The following is a 17,028-nucleotide window of genomic DNA, read 5'->3' on the forward strand; positions in this document are numbered from 1 at the left end:
TACCTGACCCATTTTGAGCTGCATGTATAGCAGTAGTTAATGAGATACTTCAAGAAGTCCATGTAGTAATCATCACTGCTTCTGCCTCTCTGGCCTTACATTTATTTCCTAGTCTCATTTTGGACATTCCATTGATTATATGGTCACACTAGATACAACAAATGCCATTATTTTATTTTGATGTTTGTTTCCAAAAATCAAAACATTTTCAAATACAACTAAGATATAAAATACAGCATAAAATGAGATATCTATTCTTTCCCACATGAAGCAAAAAAAAAAAAAAAAAAAAATCAGAACACTTTTGCCAAAGCCAATTGTTGATAAATACAAGTTTCTGTCCCTGCCCCAGACACTGGACCACTAAAATCACAGGGTAGAAAAGAAGCAGCAAAGCCAAAAGGACATGATGATCATGAGGAAAGATCACTGATGGCAGCACTGTTTCAGGTACATATCAGTCCAAGTTCTCCAACAGTAAAGAACCAGCCTGTGGAAGAGCAGGGCTGAGAAGAATGGACTGCATTAGCTAAGATGTTGCTTATAAAGAAAAATTTCATTTAAGAGTAGTAGTTGATGGGCTTGCTAGGTTAGATGGCATTAATAAGGGAGAAATGAATGAGACCCAGAACCAAAAAATTGCCTTTCTTTGGCTACAATACTGTTAATAAACCATTATAAAATGAGTATCTCAATAACTAATTGAGAGAATATTGAACTTACTGAGCTTTAGCCTTAAAAATACTTGAAATCAGGAGGAAGATCAATGTTTTGCTAGTTGGCCTGGTAGGGACAAGATCCTCCCAGCTGCAGTGTGGGCCTGGCATGTAATGAGAGGCTAGAGAAAAGTGTCACAGAGCTTGGCATAATATTTTGAGAAATAGTAAGCAGAAAAGTACTCTACCAAGTAGCAAGTACTCCTTAGGTACAAGTAATTAGAAAAAGGTTTTCTTTCTTCATCCTTTGCAATTTCCAATAGTCTAAAACAGTCCCATTAATAAGCAGAAGGGAAAGGCATAAGTAAGTGTAGGCTTGGATCCTTCGCCCTAAGATAGTCATGTTGACAGGCTTTACAATGGAAAGGAACTATTATTTGAAAAAAGTACAGGATGCTGTGATCCTAGAAACTCCCAAGTTGGAACTAAATTTCCAGTATTAAATATCCCCTTCAAGATCAAAAAGGAGCCACTTAGCTCACTGCCACTAGAATAACATCAATTTGGTTGCACAGGAAGGTCTAAGAAATGGGGAGGCGCTGCAAGAGAGGTTTTAACTATTTCTCTATAGCTTTATAAACTATAATATGAAACACAGGGATACTTAAATATGATTGAAACAATACACTGAGCCCTCCCCCCAAAAAAAGAGAAACACAGCATAAGGCAATGTTAGAAAACTTTAAATACAGGATCAAGATCAAATCAGTAAGGCATCACACATTTTTAAAAAAATTCAATTTGGCTGTATACAATGTAGGAAAAGAAAAGAAAAATCAAAAAATGAACAACAAAGCAACAGCCTCCTGAAATGGTAGACCCTGGGATAAAACCCAGTTCCTGGCCATAAGCCTGGGAAAAATCCCTTAACAAAAGAAAAGATCTGGTCATGCTAAAACCCATTCAGGACCCCAAACAGGGCTTCACAGTAAGCTAAGATCTTGCTCTGTGAGAAAAGAATGAGAGGCGTTGGTTTGAAAGCCTAGTTTTCCCCCACTCCAATATGGTGCTAAATTGAAGCCTTTAGCAGAAGCCACTATCGCCCTACCTGAGATGCTATGCTCCAACAGCACCCACTGCTTACCATGTCAAATGTATCAACAAGGTCTGGCCCACTGCCTGTGAACCCACTGTGGGCATCTGCCCTGCTCTTATATTCCAAAAGGTCATGGCATCTTACTGCAGTCAGTGCCTTAAACAAAGTCTACAATTGGCTCCCTTTTCCTATCTTAAACCAACAAAGCTAAATCAGTGCAACTTTAGTGATGTGGGGGAGACATTGCCTGTCCAAGACAGACCAATCCAAAGGGCTGTGTTGATGTGTCTTCTTGCTACTCTTTACATAGAGCTGCCTTCATGGGCCTCACTGTGTCAGTTCTAGTAGAGTGTTAATACTGTATTTCTTTGGGTTTTTGACTTTTATCATTTTTCCTACAAAAGCCATTATAAGGGAGAGGAGAATATTTAATGATGTTTAAAATAATGTGATATTTGGCCTGGGTATCTCAAATCTATTTAGTAGTTCTAGCTAAAAATGTAAACAAAAAAAAAAAAAAAAACAGAGACCACCACATTGAATGATACAGTTGTGTATCTGCTCACAGTACAGCTTGAAGAGTCCCTTCCCTCCCTCCCACAAAAAAAATAAAATAAACAATGACCAGGATCAGCCAAGCTGCCCATGCAGATGAATTTCAAGAGCCCTCAGCTAAAGGGTGATATATTAATTGTTTAGGCTGGCCAACCTAAAAAATATATATATATACGAAAATTTGGGACTGAGCATGCCTCCAAAGCAGATTTAGCCATCAATTTCAGATGGTGTCACTGTAAATAAAGTTCTCAAAACATCTGTGCCTTTACCAGGGAAGAGTCAGGTACGCAAATGCTGGCAGTTTTGTTGAATCCACACTGTCCTTGATAGCCACTGGTTTTTCACTGGGCAGGGACATGGGGGGCTGTTACCATTCCTTCTTCTTCTCATCCATGGACACACCACCAGGGCCCAAAGCAACCACGAGAAGCAAGCCTCCAATCACTGACATGGTTTGGAAGAAGTCATACTTGAGGAAGTCATGCATGGGTTTATAGACTGGGACGGTCCAGAAAGCGTTGAAATAAACATTGATGCCAAACAACCAGATGACCAGAGTCAACGCAGCTAGCTTGGTTTTGAAACCAATAGCTACTAAAATGATCAAAGCTGTGCCCACGATGTTCTGAAGAATCTGTATTGATTCAAAATAAAGAAAATTCAAGATGAATGTAGAGGAGAAAGAATCATGGAATATGAATACCTTTTATATGTAGTTGGTCACCTAGCCTTTGCTTGATGGTTTGTAATATTACCTTTAAAATAGATATAAAATGCCATCTTAAGATAGAGGGGATCTGAAGCAATCAAACATAACTATGGTTAATGCTTGTTATTTAGCAAGACAAGGGTTTCTACCAAAAATAAGAGCTTTCAGATTAAAGAATAAATTAATTAAAAGTTAACAAAATCATTCACTTCTATGAACAAAGTGGGAAAAAACCCTTAAGACAGTAATATGAGCTGGAAAACTTCATGAAAACTAAACCTATCCACTTAATCCTATTTTTTTTTGTCTTCTCTAAGATCTTATTTTAGCTATCCTTGTTTTATTTCCTTATTCTTCATAGGCTCTTTCCCATTTGCTTATAGACATGCTCTGGTCTCACTAACTGTAAAAGTCTTTCCCCCCTAACTCTTTCTACTTCCCTGCTAACTATGTTGGCATCTCTATCAATCCACTAAAACTACTTTTTCATCCACCTGGCCATTTATGCCTACTAGTGATTCTCTCCTTGGACTGACTACTGTTCTCACCAATAGTACTCCTTTTTCCTTCATTTGCTCCTTTCCCTACTTGGTTATAATCCTAAGGATTTTCCCTTGACACTCTACTCTCTCATTTTAGAGCAATCTTAGTCTCTATTCAATGACTTCTTTATCACTCTCTAGAAAGTTTAAAGTCCCTAGTCATACTTTCTTTCATAAGGCTCACAGCAATCCGATCCTACTTTACTCTTCCAGTCATACCTCATATTGCTAAATGCAACCTACTCTTATGCTCTAGCCAAACTGATCTACTCTGTTCTTTGAAATGTGCCTTAATATCTCCAATGTCCTTGCTCATAATGATCTTTATAAATAAAATGTTCACTCTCTCTAGCTTTTTTACCTGTCTTTTAAAGACAAATTCAAAACATTACTTCCACCATAGTCTTCCTAGATTACCTGGAGCAGCAATAATTCTCAGATACCACACAGCCCTTTATGTTATATCTTTCTACTACACATTACCCATGTTAGTGCTATAACTCCCTAGACAATAAGTTTAGCATCCAATCTATAAACTTTTTATTTTATGTAATAGATAGTCAAACTGGTTATCATTACAAGTTGCCATGCCGTAGTACAATCTACTTGAATGCTTATCAAGAATACGGTCTTACTTGCTGTCTTATGCCTACCTTCCTTATTATCTTCAGGCTTTATAGAAATTAAAATCAGCCCCTCACAAAAAATTAAGATAATGAGTCTCTGGTCTCTTTCAATTAAGGACTCAGATAGCTGTCTAAATTATGTGGATTCCTCCCTGCCTCAATTTAAAAAAAAAAACAAAAAACATTTACAGGTGACTCCAAAGATAAGATATATGCTTAACTTTGCTCCTTCTGGAAAGGCAGGCAGTCCACAAAATAGTCAAACCTATACGCAGAAAGCAATACTTTATGAGCTCAGCTCTACTTTTACAAGTAGTTGAGACAGACAACATATCCAAGGTAAAAATCCCATTCCAATTCTTTGAACTCAGTAAAATAAGACAGGATCGAGATATTAAGTGGCTACCAAGAAACTGAGATAAGATCCTATTTTGAAAATATAGACATTTTTTGGAAGATACTAAAAATACTTACAGAAAAGAAGCTAGCATCAAAATGAAGAAGTGTCATGAACATCAGGACCAGCAATACCCTTCCACCAAGTTGCATGTACTGTTTGGGTGAGCTCTCTCGCATGGTTGGGACCCCTGCAAACATGCTTTTTCCTTCAGAACGGGACTCGGCCAAGAGCAGCAACAATCCTCCTCCTAAGGCCAGATTTCTGGAGAACAAAGGAATGGGAACAAAAATATCAAAAACTATTGGCCAAAGATCAAAACTCAATGGGCCTTGGAAAAGCTAATTAACTCTAACTCAGAAAAGGAAATCTCATCATCAGTTTTTCCTTCTCCTTATCTCTCTAAGCAGGCAGAGAGCTGGGGCTGCTATCAGGAAACTCAAATCTGGCCTCAGACATTTATTAGCTATATGACCTAGGCAAGTCACTAAAACTTCTGTCTCATTTTTCTCACCAATAAAATGGGAATAATAACCCTTATACAAGAGTCCTTGTATAATCAAATCAGATTATATTGGTAAGTGCTCAGTGTAGTATCTAGTAGACATTTAATAAATGTTTCTCTCTTCCCTACATGCTCCAAGATAAGTAAACCAATAACAAATATATCTGTATAACCAAATAGTCCCTACAAGCTATGCCATCTTAGGTAAGGTATCACTGCCCTCCATTAGCAAACAGCAGTCTGATATCTGATAGATCAGAACAAAACAGTAGAAAGATCATGGAAATAAAACTATATACTGATACTGATACGGCTTTGCTTGGGTCTACTGAGATCAGGCCAAACATTTATGAACCTATCTGTCCTGGGAAAGGTAGTCTGCTCTCTTACCATTCATTCTAAGCTCTGGAATGCCTGACTGTAAGGATACCAAAAAATCAATCAACCTTCATCCATTTTAATAATCACAATGCACATACCTCATCAAAAATTTGAGATCCCATAAAATGCTGTATGCAATTGTCTGTTGAAGAAAAACAAGAACACACAGTATTAGTCTTGGAATTCTCAAACTCTTGTCTATCATCCCAAAAGAACTATTCAAATTACTTTTACAAAATACTAGAGCTGTTTAATAGAATACAAGACAACTATAATCACCATGCTTTGACTTAAAGACATAATCTCACATAGGGTCTGATGATTTATAGTGTCATTATATCAGATAATTAAAGGAACAAGTACTCTTGATTCAGTTAAATATCAAGAAAATTGGGCCTATAAACTCACCTCGATATTACCTTGTGGCAACTGAAATTTAGCAAAAAAGAAAAAGTGCCTGATAAAATGCTGAATATCTAGGCATTTGAAAAGTATTTTAAGAGAAAGAATTTAAAAGCATTTTTCAGTTAACTGGGCTTTTTTAAAGTTTCTAGAAACACATTATGTATCTTCAAAGAGGGGAGAGATGATTAGCGATCAAGCAGCAAATTTGTGGGTGATATCTAAACATCAGAAATAGTTTTTCAAAAAGCCTTACTGTACTAGATCATTGAAAGCAAAATAAAGATTTCAACTTACTTGTAATGCTATAATTCCAAAGAGTCCAAAGCAAGCATATTGTACAAAGTTTCTGCTCAATACCAAGATACAGCCAGCTGAGAAGTAGGATGGGAAGGTAAGAATTAATGATTACTAGAAGAAATGAGTAACTAACATTTTCAAGAAGTATTATAATTTCTTCTTATATGTAATTATGGCAATAAAAACACTCTTCCTAGGTAAAAATAACCACTGGAAACTTTTAATATTATGAAAATAGTATAGCACCAATGATGAGGACATGGTATCTTAATTATTAAGTATGCAAGTAAGAGACCACATGAGGGCTTACAGAATGAATAACTTCAAAAAGCCAATTATCTAGTAATAAATATAGCCAACTACTATGAAGAACTTTACCTTCCTCCATGATAAACTTTCTTTACTTCTTTGCCTGAAAAACTCAACATATATTTGAATCTCCATACACATTATACTCCTCATTTTCTGACAATTAAATTATATACTATCTTATATGGCAAGCTGTTTCACCTGGTATTTTCAATAAGGCTAAGCTCTCTTGAAAGGTAGACCTGGAGAACTGTTCGGTTCTGCAAATATGTATTATATCTAGGATATACTGCAACATACTTAATATATATAGGACTGCTTGCCATCTTGGGGGGGGGGGGGTGGAGGGAGGGAGGGAAAAAAAACGAAACATAAGCGAGTGCAAGGGATAATGTTGTAAAAAATTACCCTGGCATGGATTCTGTCAATACAAAGTTATTATTAAATAAAATAAAATTTAAATTAAAAAAAAAAAAAAAGAAAGGTAGACCTGGGTCTAATTCTTCGTTCGTATTTTTTACAGTAACAACACAGAAGTGTTTGCTAATAATCAAGAAATTTTATGCCTTTGTAGCCTGAGGAACTTGTGACTATGATGGAGTTCTAATTCAGTATAAATGAAAGGACAGCAAAACTCCCTTTCTCCCACCAACTTCATTAGCCAGATAACATAAGATCTTTCTAGTCACTTACTCAACTGCCCGAGCAAATTTAAGAACACGAAGATAGAGGCGAGGATGTAGCCACAATTCCAGGTTGCATCAATATAATCTCTCTGTTCACTCCACTGGAACCACATTCGGATGCCATCTTCCAGGAAGGTGCTAATAAGACACAGGCGTGCCACATGAGGGAGGTACTGCTTTGTGACTCGAAGAAACTATTGAGACAACAAAAACCAAAACAATGAAAAACTTGTAACAATGAAGCTGGGAGCCCCCAAATACCAAAGACATGCATCTCCTTCAGCTATGGATAAGCATTCATCAGCTATTTTCCTATTAGTTTCTTCATAGCAGTCATTTTCTAAGCACATCAACTGTTAGTTCTTAGTTCAGTGAGCCATTCTGTAAGGGGCTATATACATATCTATGGAAATGAATGACTGTACAATAGACACAGCAGGGTAAGCAGTGGTGAAAACCTTTCCCATATCACCCACTCTTTCAGTTCTAGAAAGCCTATCTGGATGGTGATTAAATAACTATTTTCAGAAGACAGGAAGTACAGTTTTGGTTATACAAAAAATCAATCTAACTGCATCCAATGTAATTGTTATTATGCTGTATTCTTCTCAGTATAAAGAGTTCTGTTGGAAGCCACATGAATTCCTAATTCTGGGAAAGTTAAATTGGATGAACCCAGGCCATTTGCCAGGTCCACCAGAAATCCTGATGGAATAATTTACTCACTTACTCTATTTCAAAACTCAGGTGCAATAAATGACAAAACCCAGGTACCAAAGAGAACTAGTCTGTGGTCTATTAATCAAGAGGAATATTCCTAAAGGATCTAAAGCTAAAACATATATATTATTTTGTATCATGAGCCATATACATCAGTGAAAATGTGAACATGAGACTTTTTAAAAGAGCTATGCACATGATGGTAAATAACTAGGAATGTTATAATTAAAACAAAACCCCCTGTGATACACTATGATTACCTCATACATAAAAGAAAGTTTTGTTTTTTTTTTTTTAATCAGATAGGAGGATGAATTAGTGAAATAACTGGCAAATGCCACAAAAGAGAAAGTACAATTATGATTGCCTTTAGTTCCATGCTTACATAACATTTGGGCTGTGAGACAGTACATTGTAAAATAGCACGCAAAGGTGTTATTCCATAAAACACACACACTTCTCTTACTAGTCATGTTTAAGATCCAAATCAAAAAGAAGATAGGGGTGAAGAGGGGGAACACCTAAGGTAACAGACATCAAGAAGAAAGAGACACAGTAGGATAACTACCCACATAAATGATTTGTCAGAAACCAACACAAGGGATGTGCCAAGTAGTTTGAGTCTAAAGGGTGGATACCTATAAATAAACACAAGTATTCTCTTCCAGGACTAATATCAGTGTTGGAATAAGAGGAGCTCCTTTTATATAATTTCCTAAACATCAAGCTGAATAAAGTTCTAGAAACTTCAAACTGAAATTACACAACAGGAGCCTCTGGTAATCAGTATCTACATCAGCTTTTAACCAAAAACCAATCTTTCCCAATCAATATTAAAGATAAGCTTCCCCCTTCTATCACAAATGGAATCAAAGGAAATTTCCTCATTCTTATGGAAAGAAAATGGGTAAGAGAAATGAAAAAGCAGAATCGATAGGGAATAGCAGCACTGCTAGTCAACTTACTTCAAAACTACTGATGTATCCAACAAAGACCTAAGTAAATATCTTAGAGGAATTTTTAAAAATCTATTCCATTGTTTAGATCCCAAGTTGTGCTATTTTTTTTTTTTAAGAACAGAGGAAAGGAAGAAAAGCATAAAATATAAAAGGCTGACAGCCTATGACTTTAAATTGGCTTTGTAATATACTCATTATATAAATATATTCACAAAATCTAGCATTCAAACTGAACAGAAGGTATGATAACATTTGAAATAATGCATACTTTCCAGTTTCCATCTAATACTCCACTTTTCCAATGCTGAGCAACAACCTGATAGGCTACAATTAAGGAAGAACATAAACAGTTTAAAAGGTTTGAGATGTGGGTAAAGAAGGGGTTATAAGCTCTCATTTGAGTATTAATGACCTTTATATACTGAATTAAAAAACACCAAGCATATGATATATGCAGATAGCTAGTTGTCTGAAAGCTGTAAAACAAAACAAAACTTTCTTTTTTTTAAGATATTAGGAGAAGACCTTAACCAGAGGGCCCCACAAATCATTTAGCAATAATAATAAAGACCAGACAAGTGTCTCTTCCAAAGAGCAAAAAAATCAAATAGAGGTAAGACATACAAGTTAAGAAGTTTAATAACACCCCAGAAAGCATAATTATAAAAAATGTTTTGTCTTGATTACATACTAGCCATGTCTACTACTGACATGTTTAAACATCCATCAGCTTCAAGAATTGTTTTTTCAGTAAACAAGCAATAGAGTAAGGATTCGCAATCCAGAGTGTCCTTTGCTGAAGAGAGTATCAACATTCATACAGGCAGGCAGAGATGATGAATTCCTCAATTTCTCTGCTTTGTTTCAATATTAGTTTCTAACAATGATGACAATAAAAAATTCAAAACAAAAGGCAACGACATTCAGATTAACTGCAGTAACCAATTTTAGTCCTGGAGAACAGATGATCAAAAACATTTCTTCGTAGAATTCTGAGGGACTACGCCTCAGATTCAAACTACTGGAATACACTATCAGGTATGGTTGCTTTATCAGTTTTGCTTAATTGTTTTGTTTCATTACATAGAAAGATTTGGGGAAATTACTTGTATGGAAAAAAGCATCAATAAAACAAAAAATCCTTATTCAAAACAATAACTTCGGTGTTTAGGTAAAAGACATTAAGATAGAAGCTGGACATTGTTTCTTCCTTTATATAAAGTTACAAACTATACAAGAAAATCTGATGCTGCTGTCTTAGAAAAAATTAAAATTCTTAAATCCCACAAACCCAAATTACAAAAACAAAAAAACTATCATAATGTTAGAAGCAAGCACTGATAAAGGTTACCAAGTAACTAATAAGTTCCTAAAGTAAACAAGCTGAGTCAGGTAATTGTAGTAAAAAGAACATTGGATAAAGAAGTGGGTTCTAAACTCAACTCCAATACTAACTGGCTGTGAAATTTGGGGCAAATCACTTCTCTCCGTTACTTTCTTTATCTATATATAAAAGAGCTGAGCTATATAATCTCTAAGTACCACTTCAATTCTAACATTCTGATAGATATAGATTTAGGAGCAGTTTAAGTTAGGGTATACATAAATTTACCACCCACAATTCTCTTTCTGTTCTGAGCAAAAAGTTGAAATTTTATTTAATAAAAGATGAAACCATCTTTTTTTTTAGTCCTATGCCTTATCCTTTGTTCCACAGATTGTTGAAACCAAAGAATTCATTATCTAGTGGCAAACCTGATGATACTATTTGACTACAAATCATAGATCCCCCCTCAGACTCCAAAGAACCAGAATCCCAGGTGATCCAAAGAGGAATGGCAGAAGTAAGTTGCAGCATATGACTAGTAATGAATCATACACAAAAAATATCACCCAGGAAAATGGCCAATCATATATCAAAAGACAGATAGACAGCCCCAATATCCACAAAATATAAGATCCTTCAGTTCATTGGTTAGATACTTATGCCAGCTGGTCAGTCAATAAATATTTATCAAGCATCTGCCAGACACTGTGCTTAAGAGGGAATATGATCAAGAATCATACATGATGAAAAGGTGTGGATGATTTGCAGAACACACCTTTAAATGTTATATCATCATTGTCAAGATTATCAATTTACCAAGTATTATTACTTTACCCTTTGCTCTGAGAACAACTTCTCAACTATGTCTTAGCATATCTTGCACTAGAAGCATTTCCTTTACAAAGGGGAGTCCGAGATCCAGGTATCAAATCAGTAAATGATAACAACATTAGCAGAGAACTAAAAAAAAAAGTTGAGCAAAAGCATATCACTGACACACTCAAACTTACCATGAGCATATAGCACAAAACATATGGAGCACTTCACAACACCCAAAGTACCAGATACTAACATGCAGCATAAACACTATAAGCACAAAGCTGCAAAATCAGGCTGATACTCGTTAGAAAAATATGAAGGGAAAATTAGGTCTGAAACTAACCGATGAGATCTTAAAAGGAAGGAAGAGAAATAAGACAATTAGTTAACTGTTACAAAGCAGGATTTTCATCAAAAATCTCCAAGAATTTTACAATCAAATATAAACAAAGAATGCACAGTCTTAAGAATTAGGAAAACAGGATTTGTTTACATAAGGTGCCAAGGGGGTGGTAGTGGGAGGAGGATTGGGGTTTTTTTGGGGGAAGAGGGATGATATGGCAAATTGCAGGGAAATACATTAAAAAAGAATTACAAAGAAGGTTATGTTTCTATCCATCCTACTAAAGAAAAAGTAGATTTTTATATTTATAGGAAGAAGGAAAGATGAAATTGAAGAAAGGCTCAAATTCATCAGATCTTCATCCAAAAATGTGACAAGTTAGTTTTCTTTTTGTCATTAAAGTTTAGAAATCTCCCTGAAAAGGGGATATATACACACACAAACAAAAAGCCACAAAGCTTAGAAAATTAAAGCCTATGGAAAGAAAAAAAAAAAATGTTGAGTCAGGAGTGACCCAGGCAGGTGACTCATACAAATCCTGCCAACACAACTCCAGGGTTTCCCTGGGAAGTCTCCCAGCTGAATACCACTCAGCAGATTTGTGCTAGGGCAACAGAATGAAATTAGAGGTGATCTAGTAGTATTAGTTGGGAGACATAGTTAAGGTTTTTTCCCTTTAGTAAATGAAGCATGACAATTTGTGAAAGAGCCTAACAGAAGACTTACTACCAGAAGTAACATAGAAGAGAGCACTATTGTAAGTATTTCGTTTTCTACTGAAGCTGAATTATATAGGTTATAATGGTTCAAGCAAAAACAAGCTTAAAAATTCTACTATGGGCAGATCAATAATAACAATAATAATAATAAAATAATATTATTCATAATCCAATTAGGTTACAAAAATAGTAAACATAAGTTTCAATATAATGAGGTTTCTCACAAAGGATTTGGGAGAAAAAGAAAGAAAGAAAAATCGGTATATATCCCTAATAACCAAAAATCTATTAACATAATAGAAAATATGGAGAGTAACTCACAATCCAAATTTGCTACTTATATGGATGAATATGCATTACTGAAGACAACTAATTCTTAAATACATATAATCAAAATCTGTGCTACTGAGGACATGTTCTTCCTAGACTGGATTTTTCAGGGCAAATTGAAAGTCTATCGATTAAGAAAAGCTCATAGAATCCAGTTCTTTACCTCAATAATAAACTAATCAGAAGTCATTTATCCACTGGATGAACCTAATAAACAATGGAAAAGTCTTATTTATGAGCATTTAAATGCTTAGAAGTAAATTTGTTTAAGCCACCTAATAAATTTTTAATAAGTGGATACAGTTTGGTACTCTTTATCAATCACAAAAAAAAAAATTTATTATGCGCCTACTTCGTGTCAGATCCTTGGAGTTCTACATTGAAGCCTGTAGTCCCTTAATCCATTCTTTAATGGCTACTTCCTAAGACAGCAAACCTCAAGAACTTCACAACATTGTAGCAACAAAAGAATCCTAGTACTGAATTATTTGGTCAAAGAGCTCAGCACAGACCTTGGTAATTTATACATTCTGTACAATCATCAAGGTCTAGATTGATTCAATTACCCCTCATTTGACAGAATGTATGTCCAACTCACCAAGAGAAGACACTACAGCCCAAGCTAAAACTCAGGTGGTACTGGTTGCATTTCTGATTTACTGGTCAAATAAACCCGTTCATTTTATGATGTTTTTGTTTCCTTTACAAAACCTTAAGGAAAGGTAAGAGAAAATGGTTTTGTCCTCATATTATCCGAAATGTTAATTCAGTATTATTTCCCTGCTCATTTCAAATCAGATTAAGCTGTCATTTATACAATCCATCTTTAAAATCTTATTAGATAGCATTCTCTGCAATGTAAGATGAGAAATTTGCGGGGCAGAGAAAGAGCAATCAGCAGGGAACCATCAGCTCTAAGTGCTAGAGATGGAAAGTTCTAAGAAAACTAAAGCTACCCACAGAGAGATGTCATTTTGGTTTCACTTACATATCTAATACTTTCCACCTTACCAGAAGCAATAAAAAGCTTCTTCCCTTCATTCTCTAAAAGATAAAGAACTTTACTGAACTTACATACAAGTATTAAAAGGACAATAGAGATTTACCTTAAACGAGTGGAAGTGACATCTTATCTCTGGGGACTGAAGATGCTCAAACATTACTCAGTATAATCCTACATATATGTTCTAACATTGTCCAATTTACAATTTACAATAGTCAATACACATCTGGCTACTGCCTCAATCTAACTTATTATTGACATTTTTTTTCTTAATTTCTGACGGAAGGAAAAGAAAGGAAAATAGGAAAAGGGAATCACATGAGGGCCTGGTATATTCCTAATGGTTTATTTTATTAAGCTTTTCTTTTAAAAAACAGAGAAAATAAGACAAAAAAATTATATAAAGTAGTACATTAAGTAAAATTTCCCATTTTTTGAGCACCAGAATGACAGCATCATCTAGGCAATAGCTAAAAAAAATTTGTTATGAAATGAAATTTCATTAGCCAGTTTTTCCAAGAGGCTGAAAACTGATGATATATGGATCCCATAGTTTTAAAAGAATAATTCTTTAAGCAAGTTGTTACTTGGGAAACAAATGGTACCACTAAAATGATCTTTTTTTCCTCTGACAGATATTGGGCAAAAATACATGCAATACATGCACAGATCAATTCTTTATGTGGGTATGCATAATTTTCTTCCCCAAAATGATAGTACAGAATGAAGACACATTATACAAACCTAATACTGAGGATACAAACCCAGGGATGAAGAATGACTGGAAGGTTTCTCCAATTTAAAGATTTATACTCCACATCTAATTTGGAAAGCAGATACTAATATTAACCCTGTAATTAAAATTCCTCCAAGAAAAACTATCCTTAGGTGAATATGTCTAAGAAGGAAAAAATTTTAATTAACCCACTTATCACTACTTTTCATTTTGATAAAACTCTACCAATATTCAGAGTATTTGAGAAAGTGCAAGTAATATAGCTACTTACGTAGATATTAAACTACTTTTCAATTTGTAAATATATTAGACTTCTACAACATTCAAGTAATTATTGTGCTAATTTTATTAAAGGGGAGATACTCGCAGCTTTGCCTGCTTTCCCCTTCTTGATAAGATCTTGCTGATTTTGTTTTAAGAACTTTTAACAATTGCTCAATTATCTATTTATTTCAAGGTTTTCCCAGGAGTGCCACCTGCCTACTTTTAGAATAGGGAAACCTGCTTCAGTATACTCTTCAGCAAGGATATGCAGCAATTGCCCATTTAAATGAATGAAGGGCAGTCTATCCAACACAATTAGAGGATCTTTTTATTTAGAACCCATACAGCAGAGAGTAGATACTTGTTAGATAATTCAAAAGAGGTAAGAGGCAAGGTTGAGGCCTGGTTTCTCTTTGACTTTAATACAAATATGCTCCCTTATAACTTACAATCTGATTGAACATGATGTAGATGAAACCTCCTGGGCCTTCCAGAGATATAACTTGGCTCCAAGGGAAATGAAAAAGAACAGAACATCTTGCTCACCCCTGGAAATCAAACTGCCCCAAGTCTTGGAGGAAATCCCCAAGCATCTCAAAGATTTGATCAATCTGCTTAGGAGGATAGAGTCCAAAGCTGAGCCACCCTCTGTACTTTGTAGACCCCAAAACTACGTCTTTCAACCTACCTGCTCTGTAGCTAGGGTCCCCAGCTTCACCAGAAACCTTTTAATCAAATACTAGTGAGGTTGGAGTACAAGAGTAAAAATCCAGAGAAACTGGGGGATGTGGGGAGGCCTAGTTCCAGCTGCAATTACCAAGGTAAGGTATGTTGTGGAGGAATGCAAAGAAAAAAAAAGCCTTGGGGGCAAAGAACATTACAGCATTACAGTAACTTTATATAAGGCACATAAGACAGAAACGTTATAAGGGACCGTTATCCAAAGAGATTAGAAAGATTTGGGGGAAATGTCATAGGAAAAAAATGTTAGAGACCCTAAGAGAAAGGGGTGGGGGAGTAAGAAAGGACAGTAAAATGAACTGGGAGTAAAGGACATATATTTAGACCTGGGGAAATGAAATAGAAAAGCTGAGGTCAGAAGGGTATTATAGAAATGGTTCACAGCTCTGGAGCTAGGACATAAAGTACCAAAACATAGGGAATTGCATTGCATTACATAAAAAGATGCAGGGAAGGGCAAGACCCAGAACACAAAGGTCTGGGAGGCATTATAGGAATTGGGGTGATTCACAGAAAGGAGAAATCTCTCTGGGAAGTATAGGGGGGGTGCCTTCCACTGAGACTTAATTGGTGATAAAGACACCTGGAGAGGGGACACACATAGATAAGGAGGGCTCCTAAGTTGGAAGGCAATAGCTAACTCTGAGATGGGAAGGGAAGGTGCAGTTCTGGGGGCAGAAGTAAGCCCAGAGTGGGGGAGCCCCAGAGAGCCCCTGGGGAGGAGGAGCAGGATAGAAGAAGCACAGTATAAAGTAAGACTTTACAGTATAGCATAAAGGGAGGAGACATTGGGGGACCAGATCTCAAAGGAAGCTAACAAGGAGGGAGCAGTAGAGGTTTAGGAGTGGGGAACAAAGTATAAATGGGGGGTGCACTGCTCTGGGGGTGGAAGCCCAGGAAAAAATTCTGGGGTGGGGCAGAGCAGGAACTTCTGGGGATGGGGAGTAGTGGGGAGCACTGGAGTGCAGCGCAGTGTACGGTTCAGTAAGGAGAAAGGGGGGTATAGAAGGGAGTTCTGGAGTCGGGGTACAGTACGGGGACATAAGAAGGAGCTCTGGGAATGGGAGCATAGTAAAGAGATCTAAAAGTGGGGGTACAATAAGGTCTGGGGGTGAAAAGCACAGTGGAGGACTCAAGGAATGGGGAAAACAGTAGGGAGTTCTGGAGCAGGGGCAGAACAGGGAATCCTGGGGATTGAGTAGTAATGGGGAACTTTGGAATGGGGGCACAGTGTTGGGGTTCAATACCAAGAAATGGGGGTGCAGCAGAGAGTTCTGGGGTGGGGGCAGAGTATAAGAGAGTTCTGGGGTGGGGCCTCATTGGAGGCTTTGAGAATGGGGGGGTCAGGGGAACCTATGGGGTGAGGGGCTCAAGAGATGGGGGTTCAGGGGAGGGGGCGCGGCCCGGGGGCCCGGATTGGGGCGGAGCCCCGCGGGTTGGGGGAGGCGCAGCCTGGGCCCCCCGCCCCCGGCCCCGGCCCCGCCGCCCCTCCCGGCCGGCCCCGCACCTGGTCCGCGACGTCCTCGGCGGTGCCCATCAGGTCGTTCTGGCCCATGGCGGCGGCGGCGGCGGCGGGAGGGCTCGACTCTGACTCCCTCCCGTGTGGCGCTGGCGGCGGCTCCTCCTCCTCCCGCTCCCGCTGGGGCCTCCACAGGAAGTGGCCTCAGCCTCCTCGGCGGCGGCGGCGGCAGCGGCGGCGGCGGCTCCTGCTGCTGCCACGTAGGCCAAGCCTTAAAGGGGCCGCAGCACAGCCCCGCTCCCGGCCCGGGGGAGGGGGAGGGCCTTAAAGGGCCCGCGACCGATCGTCCCCGACTGAGGCGGGGCAGAGGGGGGCGGGGTTCTTTCTCCGACCCTTCCTAGTGTATGTTCCAAGGCTTCACAGACACCTAAACCTGAGGGG

At 37.6% G+C, this 17,028-nt stretch overlaps 1 protein-coding gene across 4 annotated transcripts; it reads right to left on the minus strand.

Moving 5' to 3' along the window:
- Positions 1–1,383: 1,383 nt before the first annotated feature.
- Positions 1,384–16,773, minus strand: SURF4 (surfeit 4). Of its 4 annotated transcripts, XM_051980274.1 has the most exons (7): positions 16,636–16,704; positions 8,354–8,408; positions 7,175–7,361; positions 6,170–6,246; positions 5,569–5,612; positions 4,662–4,848; positions 1,384–2,944 (listed from the first exon to the last, which is right to left on the minus strand). In XM_051980274.1, exons 3-7 carry the CDS (start codon positions 7,278–7,280, stop codon positions 2,678–2,680), a joined length of 681 nt encoding a protein of 226 aa, XP_051836234.1. In that variant the 5' UTR covers positions 7,281–7,361; positions 8,354–8,408; positions 16,636–16,704; the 3' UTR covers positions 1,384–2,677. The 4 variants fall into 4 exon arrangements, with proteins under 4 accessions (XP_051836234.1, XP_051836232.1, XP_051836235.1 ...); XM_051980272.1 differs by lacking the exon at positions 8,354–8,408 and having other exon boundaries at positions 16,636–16,773; XM_051980275.1 differs by lacking the exons at positions 8,354–8,408; positions 16,636–16,704 and adding an exon at positions 14,152–14,169.
- Between the last annotated feature and the right edge of the window lie 255 nt (positions 16,774–17,028).

Source organism: Antechinus flavipes, chromosome 2, assembly GCF_016432865.1.
Source record: "Antechinus flavipes isolate AdamAnt ecotype Samford, QLD, Australia chromosome 2, AdamAnt_v2, whole genome shotgun sequence".
Lineage (NCBI taxonomy): Eukaryota > Metazoa > Chordata > Mammalia > Dasyuromorphia > Dasyuridae > Antechinus > Antechinus flavipes.

What these genes read in the sequence shown, in the direction of transcription:
- SURF4 (XM_051980272.1), bottom strand. Translation starts at nt 16,683, where the DNA reads ATGGGCCAGAACGACCTGATGGGCACCGCCGAGGACGTCGCGGACCAG. An exon ending in AAATTTGCTCGGGCAGTTGA is followed by an intron (nt 6,247 to 7,174) that starts GTAAGTGACTAG and finishes CCTACTTCTCAG; the next exon opens with CTGGCTGTATCTTGGTATTG. An exon ending in TTGGAATTATAGCATTACAA is followed by an intron (nt 5,613 to 6,169) that starts GTAAGTTGAAAT and finishes TTTCTTCAACAG; the next exon opens with ACAATTGCATACAGCATTTT.